Raw genomic sequence first — 25,717 nt, 5'->3', positions numbered from 1 at the left:
CACAAATTAGTTTAACTGTTTCTAAGTACCGACATTTTATCAGCTTATCACAAATGTACTTAAAATACCGTCCAGACTGCAATGTTTAATACTCGGTGCAACACAATTTGTCAAAATATTTGGCCAATCTCTTTAACTATAGCTGCAACATATTTAATTGGTTAAAAATGCTAAACAAAAATAAAACACCTTTTATAAAGTACAGGAAAGATGTTCTTTAATGCTAAATTGGTGACCAGAAATTTTGTACATATGTGTGTCTGTTGTTGTTCAAAGGCATCCATAACTGTGTTTGTTTGTCCATGTGACCAGTCAATGAGGACAAGTCCGAACATACACAAAAACAATGACGTGCGTAATCAGCACTCTGAATGAATGCAGTACTCCGCTGTTTGACTGTACACATAAGTGCATAGTTGTGCAAGTATAAAGTAAGAATCTGCCCTTAAGAATGCAAAAGAAAAACAGCAATAAAGAACAATAAACATTTAGTACTTGTATTATGAAGAAATGAGAAGGATTCTCAAAATCAAAGGTAGAGTTGGAGACAACAATAGACTACTTGAGTCTTCTATTTTATTGATCACACCAATACACCATGGAAACTAACATATAACTTGTTTTATGATTGTCAGCCACATAGCAACATCAAAATAGAAGAGACCAACAAATTATCTATCTTCCCGAACTAGATTTCTAACCTAGAAATGGCCATGTTGCTATAGTTACTCTGCCCTTGTTTACAACCCACATTAATTTTAAGCTGTCCTGCGGAGGCGTCTGTACCTCTCTTGCCAAAGTCACACCACTTTAATAAAATCATCTCCAAGGCAAAAGGAAGCGCGTCACTAAAAGGCAACACTTTTACTAGAGTTTGGTATTCCCTTTCAATTAATGGAGTTTTCCTTGATTTAAACTGTTATTTTGGTTTCTGCACTTTGTATTTTCCTTTTCCCTTTGTTTAGCTTTCCTGTTTACAACTTACATTCTGACTATGCTTATTTAACTTTCCAAATTTATCCATATCTCCCACAAAAGGTGGGGTTTAGTTTGTAGTGTAGTTGTGGACACCTTTGTGAAGTCCATGCAGTGGTTTAAACAGAGTTCAAAGTAAAAAAAAGCGTATATCCTGGATATCAATCTTCTAACAATGTATTAGATTATTTTCTGAGTCTGGATGATAAGCTTTGTAGGAAAGTAGAAGGTCTATAAATATTACCTAGCTGAATGTCCAAGCATCATTTATTTTCTATCTCTCAATGTAAAAGGGATAAAGCTCTCTTCTGCAGTCTAATTTAAAGGCCCATACTAATCAAGAAAGGTTGCATGGATTTCAATATATTTTCAGAACTTAAACAATCAAAAGGGCACAATAAGGGAGACCCTTAATTTTAGGGTTTTTTAAAACCTTTTTGCCAGTCATCTACCCTTCGTGATGGGAATACACTAGGATTCATTTCTCTTTATTATCTAATTTTAAACTATTAAACCAGTCTAATAAACAGACTGCAGCATATAATTAAAAGCCACATTATGGAACATTTAAGTCCTCAAAGAATCACTATGAAATTAGTAGGCAATATAATTCCAACATGTATACATAATGAAAAAGAATGCATACAACTTTTGGCTCTATTTTTCTAACAAGTATTTGACTCCCTGATTAGAAGTTTTGCATTCCAACAAATCTCCGGAAAAGATTTTAGCTTCCCACCTATTTTAGCTGCCTTGAAGAGAGCAACAATAAAGTACACAAGGAAATAAGCGATACTCAAGAAATGCCACAGTCAGCAGCAATCAGAGCCAGAAAAATCAGCCTAGCAAACACACAAGTAATTATTTTGTTCATTTTTGAAACATTTAAAGTCTTATTTTAAACATTTATTTTATATATATATTATATATATAACTGCAAGATTGCTCAAAAAGAATATCAAATTACTTTTGGAAATACTCAAGAACATGGTGGTAATGAAGAATATCAAATTAAGCCTTATTAGCTGGGCCTGAATATGCAATGATTCAATTCATATCTGACCAAGAGAGTTAGCTTACCTACTTACTTTCTTGAAAAAAACTCAAAAATGACCATAATGCTCCCTCCCTCTCCTACATTTCCAGTCTGCACTCTCTGCCTCCCTTTCAAGTCATCATCTTTCCCAAAACTCAAATTCAGACATAAGGCTTAGTGATTCTCTGGCAAGAAACATATTTTCAACTCCTCTCTGGGGTTGCTTCCAAAAAAATTCCTAAAGTCTAACTCAGAGTCATGGATGCCCACAGAAAATCCTATGATTTGCCCACTAATAGCATAAGAAGGTACACCACACTTCAGGTTATTCTTTAGTTTTACTAAGCAAGCACCTGTGGTAGTCTTTTGGTGATCCTTACCAGCATAACAAGCAGTGGTACCACTCCTGTTCTATGTGGGAAATCTTCATTGAAACGGCCAGCATAAAGTCCAGCTGGTCATATATCCCAACACATTCCCCTCATTGGGCTGGACTGGCAACCTCTTGGGTGCTTCAGCAGCTACAGGCTTGGTAAATGCACCCATATACCCATTGCCACACTTGGAAAAGCCCTTTAGATGCCAGCATGACTTCATGTCTCTCAATATGGCTCACGTCAGACCATCACCTGTCCTGTATTTCTTTAGTGTTCCCTCTGCCCCTGGCAAACTGAACACTAGGTAGGACATGTGAAGGCTGTACATGTCTACACTCACCCAAAAACAGGGCCTGCAGTCTGTTATTTCCTTCAGTGTCAACATATTTGTAAGCTCTACAAAGTACACTTAACTTTGCCAATCAAAACAATGGATTTATTTTGTGGACAGCCAGATAATATAATTAGCAATGACAGCTCTATCAGTACAAGACCTAATCAGCAGTCAACAGCTATATTCATAGTCCAAGATATAACTTATGAAAAGCCACATTATGTGACATGTTTTTTTAGCATACAAAATAAATTTTAGCAAATTATATTTGCAGTATATAATAAACAGGGAGCCTTTTTGATCTGCTTTTTTTCACAGAAAGGCTCTCTGAAACTTTTATGTTTATCATGCACTTCCATTTTCTTTTAGGGGCCAAAAAGGTGACTTGGCATTGATGTTATTGTGCTACCAGCTCTAATCCTTATACTTATCTGATTACCTCTCTTCCATGCTGGCTAGATTCCTCTTCCGTGTTCCGCAGATTGATGATGTGAACCTCCTGGGGTAGGCTGGTCGTGCCTCGGCTTGCACACCCTGACAGAACAGTAAAGCTCTCCAGGAAAGGACGGACTGGGTGCTCATCACTGATGGGGGAGAGTATGCAGTCATTATGAGCCACAGGGCCTGAGGGAGGAAGAAACAAAACAAAGTTAAAAAAAAAAAACTTTCTGAAAATCTAACCCTATAATTATGTCCCTGCATATCTTGCAACTAATGATTCTTGAGTGTATGAGGGAAAGAAGAAGTCCTAAGGGAAGTGTGAAGGGTCAGATAATAAAAATACTGAGTTCAGTGCTGTACATTATAATTAGTTAAACATTATGGACCCTGATCACTTTAATCAGTATTTTGGAAAAGTGTAAAAACACTGTATGCAGAAATACATCTCTGAGCTACTGAGGAAACACTGTTTTCAACATAAGAGTTCATGGAAGAAGAACTGAGTTGTCAAGAGCTGTGGCACTTTAGGCTTGGTTTAATAAGGGACACTTCTGGCATATAGTGGAATACTTCACACAGTAGGTGAATTCTTACTAATTCTACATGAAAACACAGATAGGCAAGAGTACAAAGTAGAAAAGGCTCAAATGACAGTCAGCTGCTCATTGGCAGCAGATATACAAAGTTTCAGACTCTGACCTCTAACCCACTATTATGACATTATTAAGAACAGCCAAGGGACCACTGGCGTAGAAGATGGCCAGAAGTTACAACACAGTTGCTTATACAGATGATCAAGAATGAGTGAAAAGGACAATCTAAGGAGAATGATTTGGGTTCTCATAGCACTAGATACCTCCCTTGTGGAGAAAACACATTCTGCAATAGTTTTTATTGTTTTTTTTTTCTCCAAAGTCCAAAGACATGCTATCAGATTGATTGACACATCTACACTCTTTCAATATACCAAAGTATGTGTGTGTGTGTGCGCGCACCCTGTAATCATCAAGGCAGCCATTTAGAAGTAGCAAATTAGCAGCCACTTCCTACGTTTAATGAAACTTGTTATTTGACCAAATGTCTTGTTAATGCTTTCATTTTACCTTGTCAGATACCTCAATATTAAATAGTTTGCTTTCTTAAAGATATAAATTCAGAAAATACATTAATTAGATGGAATACAGTTATAGGGACCTGCTTTCAAATACTGACCCAGTCACTGTTTATGTGGAGTATTCACATACTGTCACAATATCAACATGGGTTTAGTCACGCAAAGATGGGTATGTTAGGTTTTTGACTGCTCTAAATTTGCTCTAGGCAAGTTTATAAGAGACCTGCGATTGATTGGCTTTCAGTCTATCAGTCGTTGTTGCCTTTTAGCAGTAGTACACAGGATAAACTCTAAATCCTTATGAACCAAAAAAAAAAGGTTTTGAAAATTAACGGACACCACATTTTGGCACATCATATCTCCAGATGAATATTCATTATCAAGATACTTTCACTCTACAGGTGTATAATTAAATTATCTCAATGTTATGTCATATTCATTTGCATTGGTCTTTGACCCATGAAGTCCCTGTCCAACAGATAACCTTTCCAATTAACCTTTACTTGTTCCTACAATGTCTGTATTAACTCTTTATTGTATACAAATTAAAATTCATTAACCGTACAAAGTCCTCACTAACAACAGTATTAACCATTTCATGTTACGTTATAAGGATTGCATCATGTATTCATGTCCAGTTCACACATACAACAATCTTCAATACAATTACCATACTTGCTTAGCTAATCTCTAGCTATTGCATGTACTCTATTACAGTTTGTCAATTTGTCATTAATACTTGTATGTTAAAGCCTCTTTGGTTACTTTTTCATGATTCCAAGACTCCAAAATACAAATAGCTAAAGTAGCATAATATTCTTTGTTCCTCTAAAAGCCTTTGCATACATCTATTGCATGACAAAATGCTTCTTTAAAAAAAGGTTCATTATAATACTTAGCTTGCAGTATAATGAATTAAACAATCACCACATGAAGTACCATAAAGTAAATATAGTTCATGTTATAATCTGAAAAACATGCCACAAGAAGCAGCAAAATTTTTGGAAGAAAATATATGTGGCTTTTATGGAGGCTTTAAAAAACAATCAAAGACATTAATTAATCTATATTTTGAGGGGAGAATACAAACGTAACCATTAGGATTTACTTTCATCATTTATTTTTATGTGTACTGACTCCCTAGATCAATAACATGGAACTGGTCAAAACAGCATGCTTAGTGGAAACACATGACAGTTGAGCAGTCAGTTTGCTTACCCAATTTCTGAAGTTCTTATTTTATTTTCAGCTATTCTCTGTCAACAAAGCCATCCAATGTACATGTTATTATAGCACATTCAGACTCTAAACAAACTCCCACTGAATAATGTAGCCCTAACAATTTGGAAACTCACTAAAACCGGTGTCATCCCAATGAAGACAACTTAAAAGAAATGGACAATATGGCCAGGATTCAAAGCCTGACTGTTCACCTTTTCTCAGCTGTTTGAAGCTGCCTGAGCACCAAAGGCAAATTATTTGCTTTAGTATTGCCTCAAGTGTACTTCTTATTTTGAATGTTCCTTTCTCTATATTACTATGCTTTTGCTTCTCCATTTGGCCTCCAGGACAGAAAATACTTGAAACTATAATGAGCAAAAAGGTAAAATAAAGAATATTTTAGTACACATATTCTGAATGGCATTCAAACTGTTTATTGGGATCTGTAGCCACACTGTCCATTTATTTTTTCCTTATGATGGCCCCTTTCCTTTTCCTTGCAATGTGTTACTGCGTTGTAGGTTTAAAGGCCCTCATGTGGTGCAGTGCTGGTCTACAACTCGTGCATAAAATGTGAACTGGCTGACTGCCCTTTAGACCACACTAGTTCAAGTAGAGATTTGAGCCTATCAAATCAGCTACACCGATCTCTGGACATTAAAGGATTTAGCAAAGCTGTGTAACTTTCTTAGCTGATTCATTATCACCACCATGTTTCTTTGTAGGAGACAGCATAGAGAGATTAACTAATAACCCTGACTTACATTAGCAATCCCAGAGCATTATGTCAGTCTGTAAATCCATGGGAAGATACAGCAAGTTCAGATGTTGACAAGCGTTACCGCAAGCTGATGACTATCAGCAAGGAACAGAACTTTAGCAAAGGGCACTGGTTCAGTGCAGCTCAGAAAGTGTTGAAAAGAAAGCAACCTTCATGAGTCTCTCTGAGTCGCAAAAGGTAACTAGTACAAAAAGGTCACTGGCATTTGAACATTCAGCACACAGCTTGGTGATACGATAGCCAGCAAGCTTATACTGGATATTGTGAGAATCACTATATTTCAAAGGAATACTAAACACAGAAAAATATTGTTTTAAAATGAAGGTACAATGACAAGTAATATTATCACAGGCCTAGGGGCTGAGGTTTATATTTGTCACCTCTAGAGCATGTTTTCAGTTTCTCTCAGTGTTCACATGATTTCCTTTTACAATATGTTTCCAGTCTGTCTGCTGATGATAAATTGTCACTGAAAGTGTGTGTGTGTTGTTCCCTTCTTTGTCCTACTGCTCTGTAGGAAAACCTGATTTTGTTGTGTATCTGGAGCTCCTGGAACAACATCAAAATGTTGGTTTTACAGCAAGTACACAGCCAGCCAGTCTACTATACGCATTCCAACAGAGGAGTACTGGTGCTAGTTTTGTTAAATCTTTAACATAATTATATACTTTTTATAGATAGATACTTTTCTTCTTCTTCTTCTTCTTTTGGCTGCTTCCATTAGGGGTCGCCACAACAGATCATCTTCTTCCATATCTTTCTGTCCTCTGCATCTTGTTCTGTTACACCCATCACCTGCATGTCCTCTCTCACCACATCCATAAACCTTCTTTTAGGACTTCCTCTTTTGATCTTGCCTGGCAACTCTATCCTTAGCATCCATTACTCTGTACTGTCGATCCCAAGTATTTAAACTCATCCACCTTCGCCAACTCTACTCCTTGCATCCTCATCATTCCATTGACCTCCCTCTCATCTACACACATTTATTCTCTCTTGTTTCTACTGACCTTCGTTCCTCTCCTCTCTAGAGCATATTTCCACCTCTCCAGGGTATCCTCAACCTGCTCCCTACTATCGCTACAGATCACAATGTCATCAGCAAACATCATAGTCCACGGGGACTCCTGTCTAATCTTGTCTGTCAACCTGTCCATCACCATTGCAAATGAGAAAGGGCTCAGAGCTGATCCCTGATGTAATCCCACCTCCACCTTGAATGCATCCGTCACTCCTACTGCAGACCTCACCACTGTTTCACTTCCCTCGTACATATCCAGTACAACTCTTAACTCATACAGTACTTCTCTGCCAATCCTGACTTCTTCATACAATACCACAGCTCCTCTCGAGGTACTCAGTCACATGCTTTCTCCAGGTCCACAAAGATGCAATGCAACTCCTTCTGGTCTTCTCTATACTTCTCCGTCAACACCCTCAGAGCAAACATCGCATCTGTGGTGCTCTTTCTATATAGATAGATACTTTTGTCTGATGCAAATTCATTCTTTCCTACATTCATTTTACCAATACTGGCTGTTCAAAATTAAACTGGACTGGTACTTATAGCATACTTCTTTTAAAATAAATAGAATATAATTAATTTAAAGACTGTATTGTTTTTCCAGAAGCAATAGCTTCAAAAGCAAAATATGCCTGAGTTTGTCCTGGCATGAATTAACTGCTTATTAAGGATGACTCTGTGCCTCTTAATTGTTACTAACAGTGCCTTCTTAACCAGTACTGGGATTTAGCAGATACACAAACCAAAGAAATTAACTCAAATAAGAGTGAACACATTTTTAATGGTAAGCATATTGTATGGATTAGTAGAGTCAACTATTTATTAATACACATTCAGTTTCAAAAAACAAAGTAACGTCTGGTGAAAACTATAAAATAAAATCCCACAAAATAAAAATTGCAAAGAAAATTACATGAAAATATTATAAGCAATTAAGTATATATATAATTTATATACTGCATATAATATAGATACCAAGCAAATAAGTTCACTTTTTAATTCTATAAAAATATTAAATATTTTTATTCAGATTTTCATTACAAAATGTACCAGCCATACTATACAGTACATTACCAGCACTTACAAATGCACCAAAAAATGCATCCTAGGACTAAAGGCTCCAACAGCCCAAAGAAACAAAACCTATTTAACCTTGAACAAGAATGGCTATATGGTGACCTAAAAAACGTTCTAAAACTTCTGAAAGATAGTGACAAAACTGATTAAGCAGAATTCAACTTATTTGTTAGCTATATACCTCAGGACACCAGTGGAAATTTAAAGCAAGCTGAAGATTGAATCCTGGAAGTATTTCTTATAGAAGGTGACTTTGGAACAAACTACAGAGCAACCAGGCTGCAGAAGAGACAACATAACTATTAGCATTATGAGCTAAATTTCATCTTTTTATAAAATATATTGTTATGTTCCAGAATCTGCTGCAGCTTGTTTACATTGGTTAACAGTTATATCACTCATTCTACTATTAAAAAAATAGGTCATCATGTCTACTGTCCAATAATTTGAGACATCTGGCTGTTTCCTCCATAAAAAAGACAATTGATAGTGGTTTTAGCCTGCTTAGCCGTTAAGATCCTCCTCTCATCTCACTTGTAAAAGCAAGTCCAATATCTAGTAGATTCCTGGAGAAACATTTTTTACAACTTACTTCTTTTAGAACTTTCAGCAGCTCGTATTAATTTCTCTTCTCCATCCACTATATTATCCACTACATCATCTTTAGAAAAAGACATTTATTAATTGTGATGTGTAGGGCTAGCACGTCTTTTTCAGCCATCTCCAAAATTGGGTGTGGGATACCAGTGGGACAGGGACTTTATTCTCTTTTAATATTGAACTTTTCATATCTAGTTATCCCCCTTTTCTCATTTTAAAAATAATAAAAAAATATTTACAAAAAAATAGTCAGTTTTTAAATCCATTAATCTGCTAGACTTTCTCATGTGCTGTTGTCTATTCATTAGCACTTGTGGCAGTAGGGGGCGCTAGTGCTCCCTTGAACCCTCAGGTACAACTCCAGACACCGGGTAAAAGTCCAATACTTTTTATTATTATTTTCCTCAGTGCACCAAGCACCCTCCACACTACTCATACAAAACTACTAAACTCACACAATAAACCACTCCTCCTCGCCCAGACACTTTGCTCCTCTCCCACCCAGCACAGCTCAGTGTCTGGACTGAGCCCTTGACCCGGAGGTGTTCCTGTCCCAGCAGTCCACAGTTCCTTATTCCTTCCAGGTCAGGGCAATCAGTCTTTTACTTCACCCCGGGAGCACGCCATTCCTTCCTGTCACGTGACCGTGACGTACTCCCGGGTCATAAGGCACAACAGAGCCCACAAGTCCCCCCACAGCGACTCCTGGTGGTCCCCAAGGTATCCAGCAGGGCTGTGTATAAACACTACAGAGTCCATAAGGCCCTGCTGGACCTCGGGGCACGATCCTGCTGTCGGGAGAGCTCCTCCTGTCGGCCTGGGGGTGCGGACCGGCCTGGGAAGCCGGCAGTCCTCCACACACTCAACATGTTGAACTCAGTACAGGGATTGTACTGTAGCATTGCTTGATCTCCCACAGCTATACTTACTTTTACACATCAAGCACTATGCTTTACATGCCTTATGAACTGATTGATAGATGAATATTGATGTACCCTTGGAAACACTTCTGTGAGCAGGCCAACATCAGAACCTTGATTCTTAAAACATTTAATAGGCTGAGCCTTCAGGGAATTCATTTTTGAAGTCTACAGAATACCAAGTTATTATTTACTGTACATAATGCCAACTTAAATGCAAAACAGATTCTGTAATGAGCTGAAACGTAACAGTGGTTATTTAAATGCATGCTCCAAAATTTTATACATTTTTTTCTGGTTGAGAGATGGCTCAGTATTTCAAACTTGTGGCAAAGTGATTCATTTATATGTAGGGGGTCTGTTTTGTTCTGATTATATGCTTACATTTGTAAATAATCAAGCGGTATTTTTTTAATTAAAACTACTATTTAATATGAATTCTGTTTTGAAGAAACATTTTGCAAAAAATATACCCCTTACAATTTAAAAGGAAATCTTTACCTGAATCCTCCAACATACCACACATCTTTTCCAGTGATTTTTAATAATAGCTTTCATTTTACCTGATCTTCGTGTAATGTGGACAGCTGCAGCTCGTGCCCATGACCTCCAGCTGTGTACTCTGACATCCCCAGCAACTAAGTATTTGTGCTCTATGACCAGCTACAATGAGTTGAAGGGGCTTGCTCTTGTTTGCTAGAGTTTACAGCCAAAACGCTCTATGTCGGAATATATAATGTGCACAATGCAGCCACAAGGAAAGGAGAAAACAGGTGCTGTGGAACTTGCAAACTGAAAATAGGCTTGTCTGTCCAAGGCCTTGTGTTAATAACACCACAACAGAATGAAATAAAGATAGGCCAAGATTACAAATGAAGTCACCATACCTGGATCTGTCAGACAGTAGCTTTGTTGGCTATAAAATAGAGTTGAGCTTGCAGTACTTTCAAGGCTTAATAGGAAATATGAAACTGTGACGAAAAGACATTAAGTAGTTGTTTAATCTATCACCTCCTGTGATTCTTAGTCATATAAATTGACTTTCTCAAATCAATGAGATCCAGCAAATGCAAATGTAAAGTGTGACATGCTTACAGACTTGAAGTAGTATAGTGGGATGCCAGGCTTAAATGGGTGGATCCAAAAATAAATGTTGACTAAGACTCATCTTCACCAAACGTACAAGAATAACAAATTGGGAATGAAGAGGTGTAATTTTAAGTATATATTTAAATAGACAGTTTCTATTAAAATTCTGCCAACATCTTCATCCCAAGTAGCCAGAGAAAATGAGCCATGTAATATATGGCAAATCCTTATATCAACGTCTTAAATAAACTTCATTTTATAACTTCTACCCCGATGGAATGTGGCATGCAGTACATGTCAAATGAAATTTATCACATCCATGTTTCATTACTATAATGATGGTGATGTGCTTACTGGCTGTTTTCATGAATGTAAGAAGTCCTCCTTGATATGAACCCACCTCTCGTTATGCCACTCATTGTTTTAGTTTTTTTTTTAATTTCAAATAAATACATTTGCTGGTGATATGACGAAGTCCTTAGTCTTGAACTTTGCTTCCTTTTTGCTCATTGTCATGAGCCTTTTCTGCTTTTGCCTGGCAATAGAAAAAGCTTGGACATCACCCGATACTTGTATGAGTTCAGCTGCTTTACTACGTAAACAGACTACTGAACTCTTTTATCATTTTTTTCTGTGAGTTGGTCTTGTTTTGAGATAATAGTGCATGTTTTGCTTCTTATTTATATTGTCTTCTTTCCTTTTAGGTATCCATTGACTGTAGCTTTGAATTTTGTTTCTGATCATATTTTGTGCTTGATTAGTGTAATGACTTTTCATTGTTTTGTGTATATTTTTATTGCTTTGATACAACAGTCTCTCAAAACCTGAAAAATGCCCTAGTTTTCACTTATTACTGATCATTCAACAAAAGGGCAAAAATATCTATGCCAGGTCTGCCATTACTTAATGGCAGATAGTACCATTATAAAATGTGGAAGTCAAATTGGTGAACATTTTTATAGTCATTATATGTAATTACAATGAAGTCAAAGTACTTGCAAAGTACTTGCTATATAATAAACATTACAATTTAACAATAATATTTCTTGGTAATTGATTGTTCCTTCCTTTTGATATGGAACACGTTTCATAGTGAACACCATTTCAGACAGAACATTTAGAAAAAGCAGTTGGAAATAGTCACATAGTCAGCAATGGTTGATCTTTAAAATTCAATAAGCTGGTTATCATTGAAGCACTGCAGACCGTTACTGGTGGTCTATCATGGTCATATGATTTAAGAACTGACCAGTGGCATTAAAATATCGATCCATTAGGCTTTGACAGATTGGCTGCTGGCTAAAATGAAGGCACTGTAGTTCAAAGGCCAGCAGAGTAGGAAATAGTCCAATGGAACATTTTTCATCCATGCTAGAGTGAAACACTTTTGAGTACTTGGGCTTTCTATCACTGATAGAAAATGAAGAAGCCAAGTTCATAACATCTGTTTGTGCCAACAAAAAGAGAGCAGACCTTTTATAGTGCCTTCTTCTACAAACAAAAATGTATAGTTTTAGAATGAGTTGAACACTAAACCTAATTCTCAATAAACAGATCTGACACTTTCACATTGCACTCCCATTTTTTATCCTTTCATATGCTTTGAATTAAATATATCGTACTAAAGTGAAAATTTACACTTGTGGTAACAAGCAAGCTAGGTTTTTTTTTCCATCCCCTGATTTGCCCTGTATGAAATGCGTCTTCTTGGCAGATTAAAGTAAACAAGGAATATAGCATTTATCAAAAATTGTCAACTGAATTGCAGCTCTGTGTCTGAGTCATGATAGGTCTACATTACATTTGAAAAAACCTACTATTTTATATTAGTCCACAGTGACTCTTACAGGGCTTAGCATGCCTCAGGTTTCCACAGATAACTACCTGGATAGTTCTTTATCTTCTTTGCGCCTGATAACAAAACTCAGTTTCTGTCAGTGAAACATATTACATTTTTGCTTTCAGTTCTAAAAAAAATTAAACTGAAGCTGTTGTTTACAGACATGACTAATCAGAAATAAATTCCAGTACTATACTAACTTACACTGCCTGTGGTAAGATCAACTGGTAAATACTCACGGCATGCCCAAGCAAGACAATGAAATACATAAATGTTACTAATCCACCAGGGCACATGGAACCAATTTATACCAAGTTTCAGGGTGTAAGTGTTCTGCGCAAATCATTAAAAATGTGAAGAATAGTGCCAGGTCCTAGTAGCCCTCACAGAGTGCCGAAGGGGAGGACTTTCACTTTGTAGTTTTAGGCTGCATTGTAAACTTTACAGTCACATATGGTCCAGATATCAATTTTACAGGCCCGTTTGTGATTGCTGGATTAAGGCAATGGCTGTCTGTGAGAACTAATCATCATGAAGCAAGAGAAAACACATGGCAGACAAAACTTCAAAACAAAAATCTACTGTGGCTAGAAAGCAGTTGTCTCCCGCCATGTGTGAATGAAAAGTTTAAAAGAAACAACTCTAGATTCCTTATTGTCAAATCTAACATAATCTCCTGCCAAAGAAAAGCATACATTTAACTCTGTTAAATCGCTTTGTTGTGTTATTTAAGCAAACAAGACAGCAGTTGTGCCTTATCGATGAACAGCGATACACTGAAATCAACATAAAAGTACAGTGGACTACAATAAGGCGGAAGTAGAGCCCTGTTACGCGGGCAACAACTTGGCATGGAGCAGATTAAGACAGACAGCACTAGAGGTACACTCTGTTATTATTATTACTATCCATGTATTCATTTTCTAAGCTCATTTATTACAGTTTAAGATCTATCTGGGCCCCAAAGACTATGTCCCAGTAGCATAAGGTGCAAGGCATAATCAACATATCCATGCTTACTCCTAAAGGGATGATGTGACCTTGCCATTTTATTTATTTATATAGGTGTGGCAGTATGGTAACTTATATAGCCTCAGGGACTTGATTTCATTTTTAAAATAGTCACTTTATGCAGAGATTTTGCATGTTCTCCCATAGAACACTTTGGATTTCTCAGTTTAAAAGGTTTTCTATTTGGAAGTCAAGTATATAAGAGTTAGATTAATTTCTGTTACTAAACTAGCCTCACTGCAGGGAATGTGAGTTGCTACGGGCAAGTACCCTCTGAAGCTGACTAGCACCCCATATAGACTTGTCTCTTGTCTTGCACTCAGTGCTGCTGGGACAGTTTTCAGGACCTAACAGACCCTATACTGGATAACTGACTCAGAGAATGGGACAATACAGTAGTGCATCAGTTAACAGTTTTGTTTCATAACTGAGTAGATTTTACAAGTTCTTCCTTTGTATGCATGGATCATCTCTCATATTTCCTTCCATATCCCAATCATATATATTAACTGATTCCTCTAATTTGGCCCTGTATGAGAAAATATGTACATGTACAGTGATTGTACATGAAAGTGCTGCAAAGACTGGTTCCAACTCTGCAAAAAACTATAATAGAAAAAATTGTTTCCAAAAATTGATATAGAGAAATATCAACAGATTGGCTTATATAATGTCTGATTTCTTATACTGTATGTAATATCGTTGGCATTTTTGTACACTTTAGTTATTATCTGGTTATGCTTTTTATAATGCAATTTTTATACTTACACTTTCACTAGCAGTAGCCTTGCTGTTTTGATGGTTTATGCTTAAACACTTTTTATGCTGTCAAAAACTTGGCTATGAAACATGTAGTGTAACAAAATGAGTAGCTGACATACCATAGAAATATGAACCGCTGTAAGTTGTGAGCTGCAGACCTTGGTAGGGCACCCTGCATCAAACTATGATGGATGCTCAGATTTACAGCCATAAATACATGAATCCCAAGAACATCTCATACCAAGGCAAGGACACTTGCAAGGTCCCCTACAAGTATGCTTTTATTGTAGATTTGTGTCTTTGATGCACTGCTTCAACAGCTGCGAAACAACATTATGACCTTGGATTTCCAACAGGGAATTCAGACAGAACATGAAATATAAAACCAACCCAAAAAACAGCAGGTTGTGAGGTTTTAATTACAAAACCTTGCTATCATGGTTCTTTCTCGACTCAGTCAAGGCTTCTAGTACAGAGCCTCAACCTCCTAGCCTTTCATTTCTTTTAAACTGTACTGAAGTTTTTAATTCCAGACTGCCTTGTATAAAGTCAATGACCAACATGGATAATTTTGACAAAAAAGGTTTTTTTTCAATATTACTCTTCTTATCAAAAATTGCAAATTGAACCCTTATTTTTTTCTGTATGTTCACTCATTTAACACCACAAATAAACAATTTCACCTCATGTTATTATTTTTCAGATCCCCTTTTCTGGAACAAGAAGTGACAGAAAGTGATTGCCATTTATTTTTAAGTTCTCCATCTACTCACTGGTAATTTTAACTGTAAGGGGCAAAAGGTTCTGTTTGGGCTTTTCAGTGGCATGAATAGATCATATTAACAAGCTTTAAACATTTTTGCCACTGCATCCACTTTAAGCAGCCTGTTGCTACCCTTTAATCAAATTTGTATTTTAATAAAGTTATATTACAATAATAAAGAAAAAAGTTCAAACTACAATAAAGCAAGTTAATGTATTTAGCAAAATATTTCAAGGACATATGTCAAAATCTAGGTCTTATCTCATTGATCTTTGTAAGTCCTTCCTAAAGCCAATACATTTTAATGCTCAGACAAAAATATTAATATAATGAATAGTGCACATCCAGGACAGAAACATGAATGATAACAATAAAGTGTTTGCTCTCAGGATGCAAACTGATCTGAACAGTATTCAAAGGGTCTTCAGAATTTTTGGTAAAACAAATCTTTGTGAAGTGAAATGGGCTTTCTTGAGCAGTATCCTCAAGTATAACTTCTGTAGATGTTTCAATTCATATTGATAGCTCTCACAATCATACATTTCTTCACAAACTCTGCTGCCTTCATGTCAGACTCCAAATATGAGGTTCAAATATTCCTTCATACCAGCAGCTATTAACCTTTTTCTCTATCCACTATCAAGTCTGGTTAATCATACTCAGGGCTGCTGGGAGCACCTAACATCTTATAATGTTTATTCTTTATAATTAACTTGTCCTTACTGTTTTCCTCCACACATTCATCAATTTTAAACCGACTCTCATTCAGGGTCACGGTGAGCCAGAGCCTAACCCAGTCAAGCTTGACTCAAGGCAGTTCACTGTGGGGGAATTGCAAATAAACCCTCATACTCACGCACACTGAGCCTATTTACAGTCTATAATTTACAGTTAATCTGTATTACATGTCTTTAGGAAGTAGGATGAAAACTGGAGTACCTGCAGAACAAACAACCATGCTGCCACATTATAGATTCCAGCCACATGAATAATTTGCACATCTATTATTTTGTGTTTTATTTGTGTTATATGGTATCAATGGTGTGATAATGTATGATTGTTGTTTACCGTATATAAAGAATGATCTGGTTTTAATATTTTTCTTGTAAATTATATTACGCCATTTTGGATATTAATTCATCTGAGTTGAACTACACTGTAATGGCACAATGCTGCAGCAGGTAAACTTACAGATACAGGGTCCATTTTTGGCCAGGTCTCCATTTAGAACTTACATGTGCTATCACATGTCCATATTAGTTTTTTTCTCTTTAGTATCAGGCCCATCCCCACATTTGAAAGAAATTCTTTTTAAGTAATCTAGTGTGTCTATGCTGCCATGTGTCTGAGTATGCCCTAAGCTTGCACCCAACTTTGGTTTCTGCATTGCATCCAATAATGCTAATAGGTTATGGTTCCCTGTGATCCTGTGATAAAATATTTAAGGTACAAATATGGGAATATGTGGGAATTTCTGAGTTGGATACTTCCATTATCTTTTTTATGAAGTTATATTACTGAATTACTTTCCCTTCATCATCCACAAGCCCAGTTAAATCTTGCAATCAAGTATTCCACACACAGGTTCATTTAATTATTATTTTTTAAATTAAATGTATACATTTCAGGCTTCACCTTCCTTGGCACTGTTACTTTTTGGAGGATCATGACATCATCATAGGACAGAAGGAGACAGATACAAAAGTTTTCAGGTAAATTAAGAATATCACTGAAAAAAAATTGCTTGTGCTGCATTGTGTTGACTTTGTGGCCAAGAAAAACCTCTTGGAGGCCAGTGATTCTTGAAGCCTAGTGGAACATCAGAGAGAAATAAATCAGCACTGCATGAAGGGGATGGTGCATTTCAATAGTTTATGAAAAATATTTTACTTTACAGTTTGCTTTTCAGTTTTATTCAGCAATACTTTTTAATGGATATTTATTTCAAAGGCAAACCAGATCACAATTTAATCAGTCCACCTTTATTTTATGTATACACAATCACAAGGCACTTTATACTGCATCTATGGATATATTTCAAAATAAATAGTGTATTTAAAACTCTGCAGATTCATTTGACATTTATAGAGTAAAGTGTACTTAATTAAAGAAAAACAGATGAATAATCTGAAATTACAGCATGGCATCATTAGGATACAGTTATTATCAATGAGACTCAAATGCAAAAGTGTATCCCTGTAACCTGAATGGCTGATCAACTAAGCACCTTTGTAGATGCAAAATACAATCACGAGATGCTAAGTCATCTATCAACAAAGGCTCTGTATACTGTTCATCTTTGGAGTCATCAGTAATCAGTCTGTCATGAAAAGATTTAGATGATTCTCACATGATCTATCTATACTCTGAATCTGCATACTCCAAATCAACGATGCATGGTGCCAAAGCGTTCCCTTGTGGGCACTGGGCACAAAGTAAGAGCAAAGCATTTTGTTTGCTGCAGCACGCACACAAACACACACACGCACACACACACATACCAACTAATGCTGGGACAATTTGATGTCATCAGTGGACAGTAACAAGGCTAGCATATACTGTAACCAGTGTGCAGTAAACGCAATAATGCTAATCATTGAATAATACTGCTATGTCATTACAGAGTTGTAATTTAAACAACAATTATCTATGTTTCTTTTCAAGACTGAATAAACATCATACCAAGTCTGCTTTCAGAATTCACATGCCATACAGTCTAACTGTTCCTTTCCTTCCTTACTTTGACAACCCAAACTTTATTTACTATAACATTTCATGCTGATAACCCTGGTTCTGGCAAGCTGCCTATCTTATGACTTTCACTTTAATACAGCTTTAAATTCCTGAATAATGTCGATCTTACTTGTTCTAAATCTAATATTCTACCACAGAGATGTAGTAAACCTGAGCCTTTTCTAATTACAAAGCAAACATTAACCCCGGACAGGAAGCCAGTCCATCACAAAGCAAATGCATGAAAATGCTAGTTCTAGTCCAGTTTAGAATTCACTATCAGCCTGACAGCCAATCAATGCAGTGGTGGGCCTCAAATAGGAAACTCATGTAAACAAAAAACAACATATGCAAACTCCATAAGGATGAAAGACACCATTTTAAGGAGCTCAACTAGGGTCCAAGTGCTACAGTGTAATCCAATGCACATGTGTGCAACCAATGATATCCTCATTTAAAATAAATGTAGCTGTTAACAATTTATGGCCAGAGGCAGCTGAATGTGACATGTTAACCCATGCTGATTGGTAAAAGGCTGAATAAAACTAAAAGCAGCTTATTTATCAGGAAAAGGTTATAAGAGTGAAAGTGTGAACTAACATTCATAGTAAGAAAATTGTTTGCTTAAACATGTAATTGGGTAATTAACTGCTATTTCAGCTAACCATTTGCATCTTTCAATTTGCTTGCTTGGCCTTCATCAATGAGGAGCTAAGCTGTTAACCACAAGGTTGAAGATAATAATCTCAGTTCCAATTCACTTTGTGAGTCAGAGAAAGTCCCTTTAACTAGGATTTAATTCTAAAGTGAGCTCTTTTACACACTGAGTGAAGAGGAACATTAAAACACTAAATATACAGTATAATAAATAATACGTGATTGCCTGATGACCAAGCACTGTGTCTACAATGGCCTTTGTGGTATCCAGAAAAAGATACACAGATTGCATTATGATTATCATTGTTTATGGGTAAGAGTCACAGTATCAGCCTTACTGTTATTTTATTACAGACCACAGATATGGTAAATGGCCTGATTGTGCTCTGAGTGTTATAATGAATATTACAATAAAAATAGTACAATTTGGGACGCTGTTCAGCTCAAAGGTGCTATAAGGCAAATCATCTCACCCAAAGTTACTTTTAACTTCATATGAACCAAAATAAACAAGATATATAGAAAGTTGCTGTTGATACAAGGTGGTCATGTAAAACAGTAATAAAAGGTGTTCACCTACACTAGATTTTTTATAAAACAGTATTATCAAATTCATCTCAACTGTGATTTTTTTCCACTGCGTATGAAAATAAATTCACTTATGTCTAAGAGAAACAACAACATTTATTTATATAGCACATTTTCATACAAAAAAACAAATCTTAAAAACATTCTTAAATATTTTATGTCAACAGTGTTTTGTTGAGGTTATGGTTCAGGAAGTGTGTAGTTGTGTTTAAGTGTGCCCCCTTGTCTGGATTATACTATGCACCTAAAAGTATACCCTTCAGTTGGCAACAACACTATAATGGACAGACTTCAATCAGAAAATGGATCAACAGATGTATCTTACTGAGAACAATGAAAGCGAGGGAGACAGAGTGTGTGTCTGTGTGTCTAAGTGTCCCCTGTAATATACTGGTGTGTCACAAAGACTTGGTTCTTGTCCAGCTGATAAACTCCAGTTCCCTATCTACCTGTAATGGACAAAGCACTTTTGGGAAGTGGTAGGCTTCCTAATTATTGTTGGTATTCTTCTGTGATTTTCCCTTTGATTGACGGGTATCCCTTTCAAGGTTGTGTGCTGTTTAATGCCCAATATTGCAAAGATAGGTTGTGACTACACAAAACCCTGTAATGGACTTGTAAATGCATTTTTAAAAATAAATGGTCCTCATATAGAGGACATTTTTACATTAAGCATGTCCCGCAATGGACTGGTGCCTGTTCAAGTTTCCTTAATACCTTGTTCACAATTATGCCTCAATGGGAAAAGCTCTTTATTACTTTAAAACTGGAGTAATATTTATCACTAAAGGCAAATTTACAATAAGGAACAGAAACCAGTAAAGGTACTTACATTTCCCCATCCATAAAATGTTAGAAGCAAACTTTGCATTTTATTGCACAAATATAAATGTAGCACATGGGACCATCTAATAAATATGCTTTAATTAAAGAAACATCAGTCATTGGTTAACACTGTAAGTGCTGCTTTGTTGGGAATTGATTTACTTGGAACAAACAGATTAAACTTGGTAAATTAATTTCAAGAGGCACATAGCCAGAACTGCTGTCCTGATGCCTCATCATTATTTATTTATGTTAATTTAAATGTTGCCCCTTATAAACCTTACCTTGAATGAGAAATCTTCACTCGGAGTCATTGAGATTTATTCAGTTTTACTGCAAGTCTAACATAATGAATGCATCTGCATACAATAAATGTTTTTGGTTTAACAATTTACTGTTAGTGGTAATAGCTGTAAATGTGATTACTGTCTGTACTCACTGAAGAGCACTTAAAACTTGTGAAGGTTATAGTGGAAAAAAGAATTCCAGTTTGAATAAGCAAATATAGACAATAAGTAAAAAAATAAATAAATGCAATGTGATGCATATTTTAGGGCATGTACAAGCTGTTTGCTGAAAGTTCTGCAGCTAGTGAGTAATAATCAAACTACGCTGGCTTTGTCAGAGCTAACAAGAGTTAGCTTTACTCACCTTCTTTTTTTCTTTCAGGGACGACTAAAGATAGTGGGTGGAAGGTGAGCATTCTGATGGGGAGGCAGAGTATGTCAAATTGCATGCTGAAACAAATCTCAGCTTGTTCCCTTATGTGAACTTTTTACCTTCAGATAAACTTCAAGGCCTGTAGAACTTTGTTGTTATAATGACAGGTCACCCGAAATCACATGAGAGAAAAGCTGACCTGGGCAGTATAGGAAGTACATTGTTTAGGTGATACACTGTGTCTCTAATAACCTGCGGGCAGAGATTTTCCCAGCTCATTATAACAAGAATTCGTCTTTATAATCTCCACATAAAAGCCAAAAAACGATAAGGTTCTTTTGGGGTATAAAATACATTTTAAACACATTCATTGTGTAGATGTCTTAACAACAAAGCATTACCTATAAAGTAAGAAAATCCTTTAAGGAGCTTTTCAAATCAGCAAGTGTGTGCTACACTTCATTCAAAAGACAGAGTAAATTATCCAAGGGAAAAAACTCTTTTCAGCATTATTTTGCACTAAAGTACTTTGTACTAAAGGCTGTTTTGGGAGATCTTCTTCTGGATCCAAAGCTGCTTCTTACACAATGAAAATCGACTCCAGTACTGTTGTCGTAGGTCATAATGGAAGGAAAATGATTTCATAAATTAAGTGTTCAGAAAGTGTTAACTTAGAAGCTGTGCAAATTACATACCTGCCATGCTGAAAGATTAAAACTTTTCCTCAATGAAGGCTGCTTCCCTTCTTTTAAACCTTTCAAAACACTGGCGATTCTCTGTATAGAAATGTGTGCTCAAAGTAGCACTTATGTGGAAATTGTTTTAGGATTTTAAGCCTCAACACAAGTTATTAGGACCATTTCTACCAACATGACCAAAGCAAAAAAATGCAAGACATAAAAGTTACATTAAATAAATAAATACTGACTGCTGGCTAACCAACCATTTTTTCCAAATAAAAAATACAGAAACAACTGTTATTGTTTATCACTTTGGTTTAAAAATGTCAAATCAACAGCAAGCTTCCTAAATGTATTTCACTACTGCCCCTTAACTTGTGTCCTCTCATTCCAGTAACTTAAATGTATTGCACATGCACTGCTTTTACCATTGGAAGATATGTCTGTTAAATAGACAAAGACAGTGATTAACACACCAGGCACTTCAGTTTGTATTTCAGCCTGATCACAGCTTGGAGTTTGAACTCTGTCCTTCTGTCTACATGGCTTATTCTTAGGATATTCTGGTTTTCCTCCAACATCCCAAAGTCCTACAGGCAGGTGAACTGGCAAGTGAGTAAATGGATATGCCAGGTGCTTCTAGGATAGGCTCTGGTGCACACATCAATTCATTTGATTAAGTGGGTATTAAAATGGATGAATGGAAAGTGATAGTAAAAGAATTACATAAAAGTACATTTCATATAATAAAAGAAGGAAATAACTTTATCTATGCACTGCAAATTATTTAATTTTGTTTACAAGGTCTAAATAGTGACTAAAAAGAATGATAGTTCATGAAACATCTGGATTCCTCATAATGTCCAGACTATGTCTCTAGTGGAAACCAAAAAAAATATGCACATAAATATATTTTATATGTCTGCTTGACTCCTTTCAATGTTGACATTTTTTCCTTTTTTGTTTTTTCTCAGTGTTCTTTTTGTGTTTTCCTTTAAAGACTTCTTTGCAAATGTTAAAATGTCCTGCAAAGTCACCAATGTCACCTGATTACAAAAATGTAGTTAGATGTTTGGTTTAAAGAGAGCCAAAAACAGAATTTGGCCTTCATTCAAAGATACATTATTTCAATAAAAACAAAAAATATGATTTGAAACAAAACCACAGCGCTTCTACAGTAAAAATTGTGTCCAGTATGACCACCTAACAAACGGATCATCTCCTAGTAAATGGTCTTATTTGTGAATAATTGTAATAATGAATGTATTAACGTTTTGTCATACATTTAATTTTTTATTACAAAAAAAAAATTAATTCTCATTCTAATCATTATTAAGGGAAATTATCCACAAATACAATTTTGGTAAAAAGAAATTCATATTGTTCCAATTTTTATTTTACTTTTTCATTGGTACATACAATACAATACTTTATAGATTTTTAATTTGAATGCAACTGTTCTTCTATTTTAATTTCTTCATCAAGTTTTTTTCTGTTACTCATTGAATATAGGAAAGCTTTATGCAACAGCAGCCAAACTGTTATATACAGTATGGAGAAAAATGTGTACTTTATCCCCAAGGATGCTCCTTGCCTTTTAACTCCAGCTACATAAAAGGCATAGAGACATATGGATAGTCTATTATTCTTTCTTTATATTTAGGCTCCAGGGATATGCAACTCAGAAAACAAAATCCTATGAAATGAGGGCAGGTCAGACTCAATAACAAACCTCCAAGGCCCTAGGCTACATGCTGGCTTTTTGGAGTGTACATCCATAACTTGCGAGGTCAGCTACTAACTAGACTCACATTTAAGGCTGCCTACTGCCACTGCCTCTTCATCCTTTCTAAGGGTTTTCTTTTATATACAACTTACTTGTGTCCTCTTAATTTTAAACTATAACTAGCCCATCAGAAAACACATGTCACAGTCCCACATGGACCTAACCAGCCTGAAAGTATCTATCTATCTATCTATCTATCTATCTATCTATCTATCTATCTATCTATCTATCTATCTATCTATCTATCTATCTATCTATCTAATTGCAGGCGTATCTTTAATAATGATAACCATACAACACATATGGTAACAAGCACACCTATATTTCTTAAAATATTTCCTAGCTTTTACTTTATATATTACTTACCAATCCCCAATCACTACATGATCCTGAGTAGGTACCGCTCTTGTTCTTGGCTCAGTTGCGCTAAATATATATCGATTCTTGGTTCAATATGTTTCTAATGAGAGTCAAACTCTACCCCACCTAATCCTCAAAATCACTCATGGGCTCAGAGGTTGCCCCTTTTGGCTATAATTTCATACCGCTACAGTTTCCTTCATTGTTGTTTGGGGTCTTTATACCCGTGAGAGTCAGTCTTTTAAACCAGATTTTGGACATTCTACTCCTATAAAAGGATTCTGAATTCCCGTTTATACTGTAAAGTGTATGCTGGCACATGTCATCAAGGACAAATTGTATTCATCTTCTGTTCATCCTCATTCTCTCCTTAGGCGTCCTCTTCCATTTCAGCGTTTGAGTGCTCACTCTGACATGACACACCACTCCACAGCAGCCCATTTTTGCACATCCTTACATGTTAAGATGTGCTCTAACTGTTGGCATCAATCTCACTATCTCAAGTAAGACCATATAGCAATTGCTCCTGCCCTGTTCCATCGTTGCAGCACCCTTGCTCTTATGTCAATACAAAAAACACTAACTTAAGCTACAAAGGTAAATGATCATGTTTAATTTTATGTTTTACTGAAATAGTCAAACATTTGGGAAATTCAGCCTAGTAAACATTTAGTAAATGAATAGAAAATAGAAAATGAACCAAGAATGCATAATCTAATTCGGAAACTCAGTTTAGCAACATTAAAAATGAAAGTACTTTTTTTCTAACGCTCAAGAGTTTTCACTTTTTTTACAACAGGCACATGCAAAAAGTCATTTACTGAAAGTGTTTGAACAGCTACCATTTGTTTCATATGAAATTACTGACAATATTTATCATCTTTAAGCAGTTATGAACTTATGGACTAATACCAGCTAAAGTAACATTGTTTTTTTTATGTTTGCTTTTTTTTTTTGTCTTCTAAATAGAACCTGAAAGTTATTATATAAAAACTGGCCTTGAATTGAATTCCAACAAACAAATGGGAAGTTTGGAGAGGCAGAGTTAATAAACTGCCTGTTGTTAACAGAAATTACACCTGTTTGCGTGGAAACAGCAACTCAGGCCAAGCAGACGTTTTTGCAACATTCCGTTACTGTGGCTCAGACATACTTGCTGCCAAATATAAAAAAGACACACATTGAAAAAAAAATCCCAAAGGACAATTCCTTTTGGCTTTTCATGCTGCAGAGTTGCCAGTTTGTGACAAAACAATTTTTTCCCTCAAAATATTTCTCATACACTCACGCAGTATAAGACTATATAAACACATGTGGTTATACCATATTTTATAATAAGACAGGCAAAAGAGATAGGTTATGATCAGTCTACTTCCCACATCCCAGGATGCTCACAGTGACAACCACAGAGTCCAGTAAAATAAAGACCCTCAATTTGCTATATTTTACTTCACTATAAAGATAGCAAACGAGGCTCAAGAGACACACAATAACCTAAAGTGCTTATTCTTGTCTAGACCCAGTCCACAATCTCTATCATTGTTTTCCTTGTGTCTTTTTTGATAATCAGCTTTTCTACCAGTGCCTGTTGCCCCTCCACAAAAGCAAAATATTTTCAATTATTCATGGAGACATCCTCTTTGCCAAACGTGCTCACTGAACAGAATATTAAACTTCTAGAACAGTTTTCACAAACTCTTCTAGGAAACCTCAATTAATAGGAATGCACACGTGATTTACGATAGATGTCCATATGAATTGCATTGTTTTCATTGTTATTTCAGAATATCAAAATACCTAATTTTTTTTTAAATCATACAGACACTAATCAACATTAACTGTTAACCTTGTTTATAAAAAGTATTAGAAGGATTGACCTCAATAGTTCTTCTATTATTGGGTATAAACAACATCCCAGAGAGTTATATCTCTCTATTATAAAAAAAAATCTAGGGACTAGGGAAACGAGACATAATCTTCTTGGAAGACAATTTGATGTCCCGCGAGAAACACTTTAATGTCATGCAAGACAAGGCAATAAGACAACATTTAAAACAAGTTTA

General features: G+C 35.9%; 1 protein-coding gene across 1 annotated transcript in view; it reads right to left on the bottom strand.

The window, feature by feature from the left end:
• Window positions 1-25,717, bottom strand: part of tgfbr3 (transforming growth factor, beta receptor III) — a 252,101-nt gene that overhangs the window by 140,152 nt on the left and 86,232 nt on the right. Inside the window, exon 3 of the mRNA XM_039735891.1 lies at window positions 3,162-3,346. Coding sequence (XP_039591825.1) covers window positions 3,162-3,346 — 185 coding nt within the window. The remainder of the gene's footprint in view (window positions 1-3,161; window positions 3,347-25,717) is intronic.

This window comes from Polypterus senegalus, chromosome 14 (assembly GCF_016835505.1).
Source record: "Polypterus senegalus isolate Bchr_013 chromosome 14, ASM1683550v1, whole genome shotgun sequence".
NCBI lineage: Eukaryota > Metazoa > Chordata > Cladistia > Polypteriformes > Polypteridae > Polypterus > Polypterus senegalus.
The sequence above is the reverse complement of the archived record's forward strand: the minus strand, read 5'-3'. Positions and strand labels throughout refer to the sequence as shown.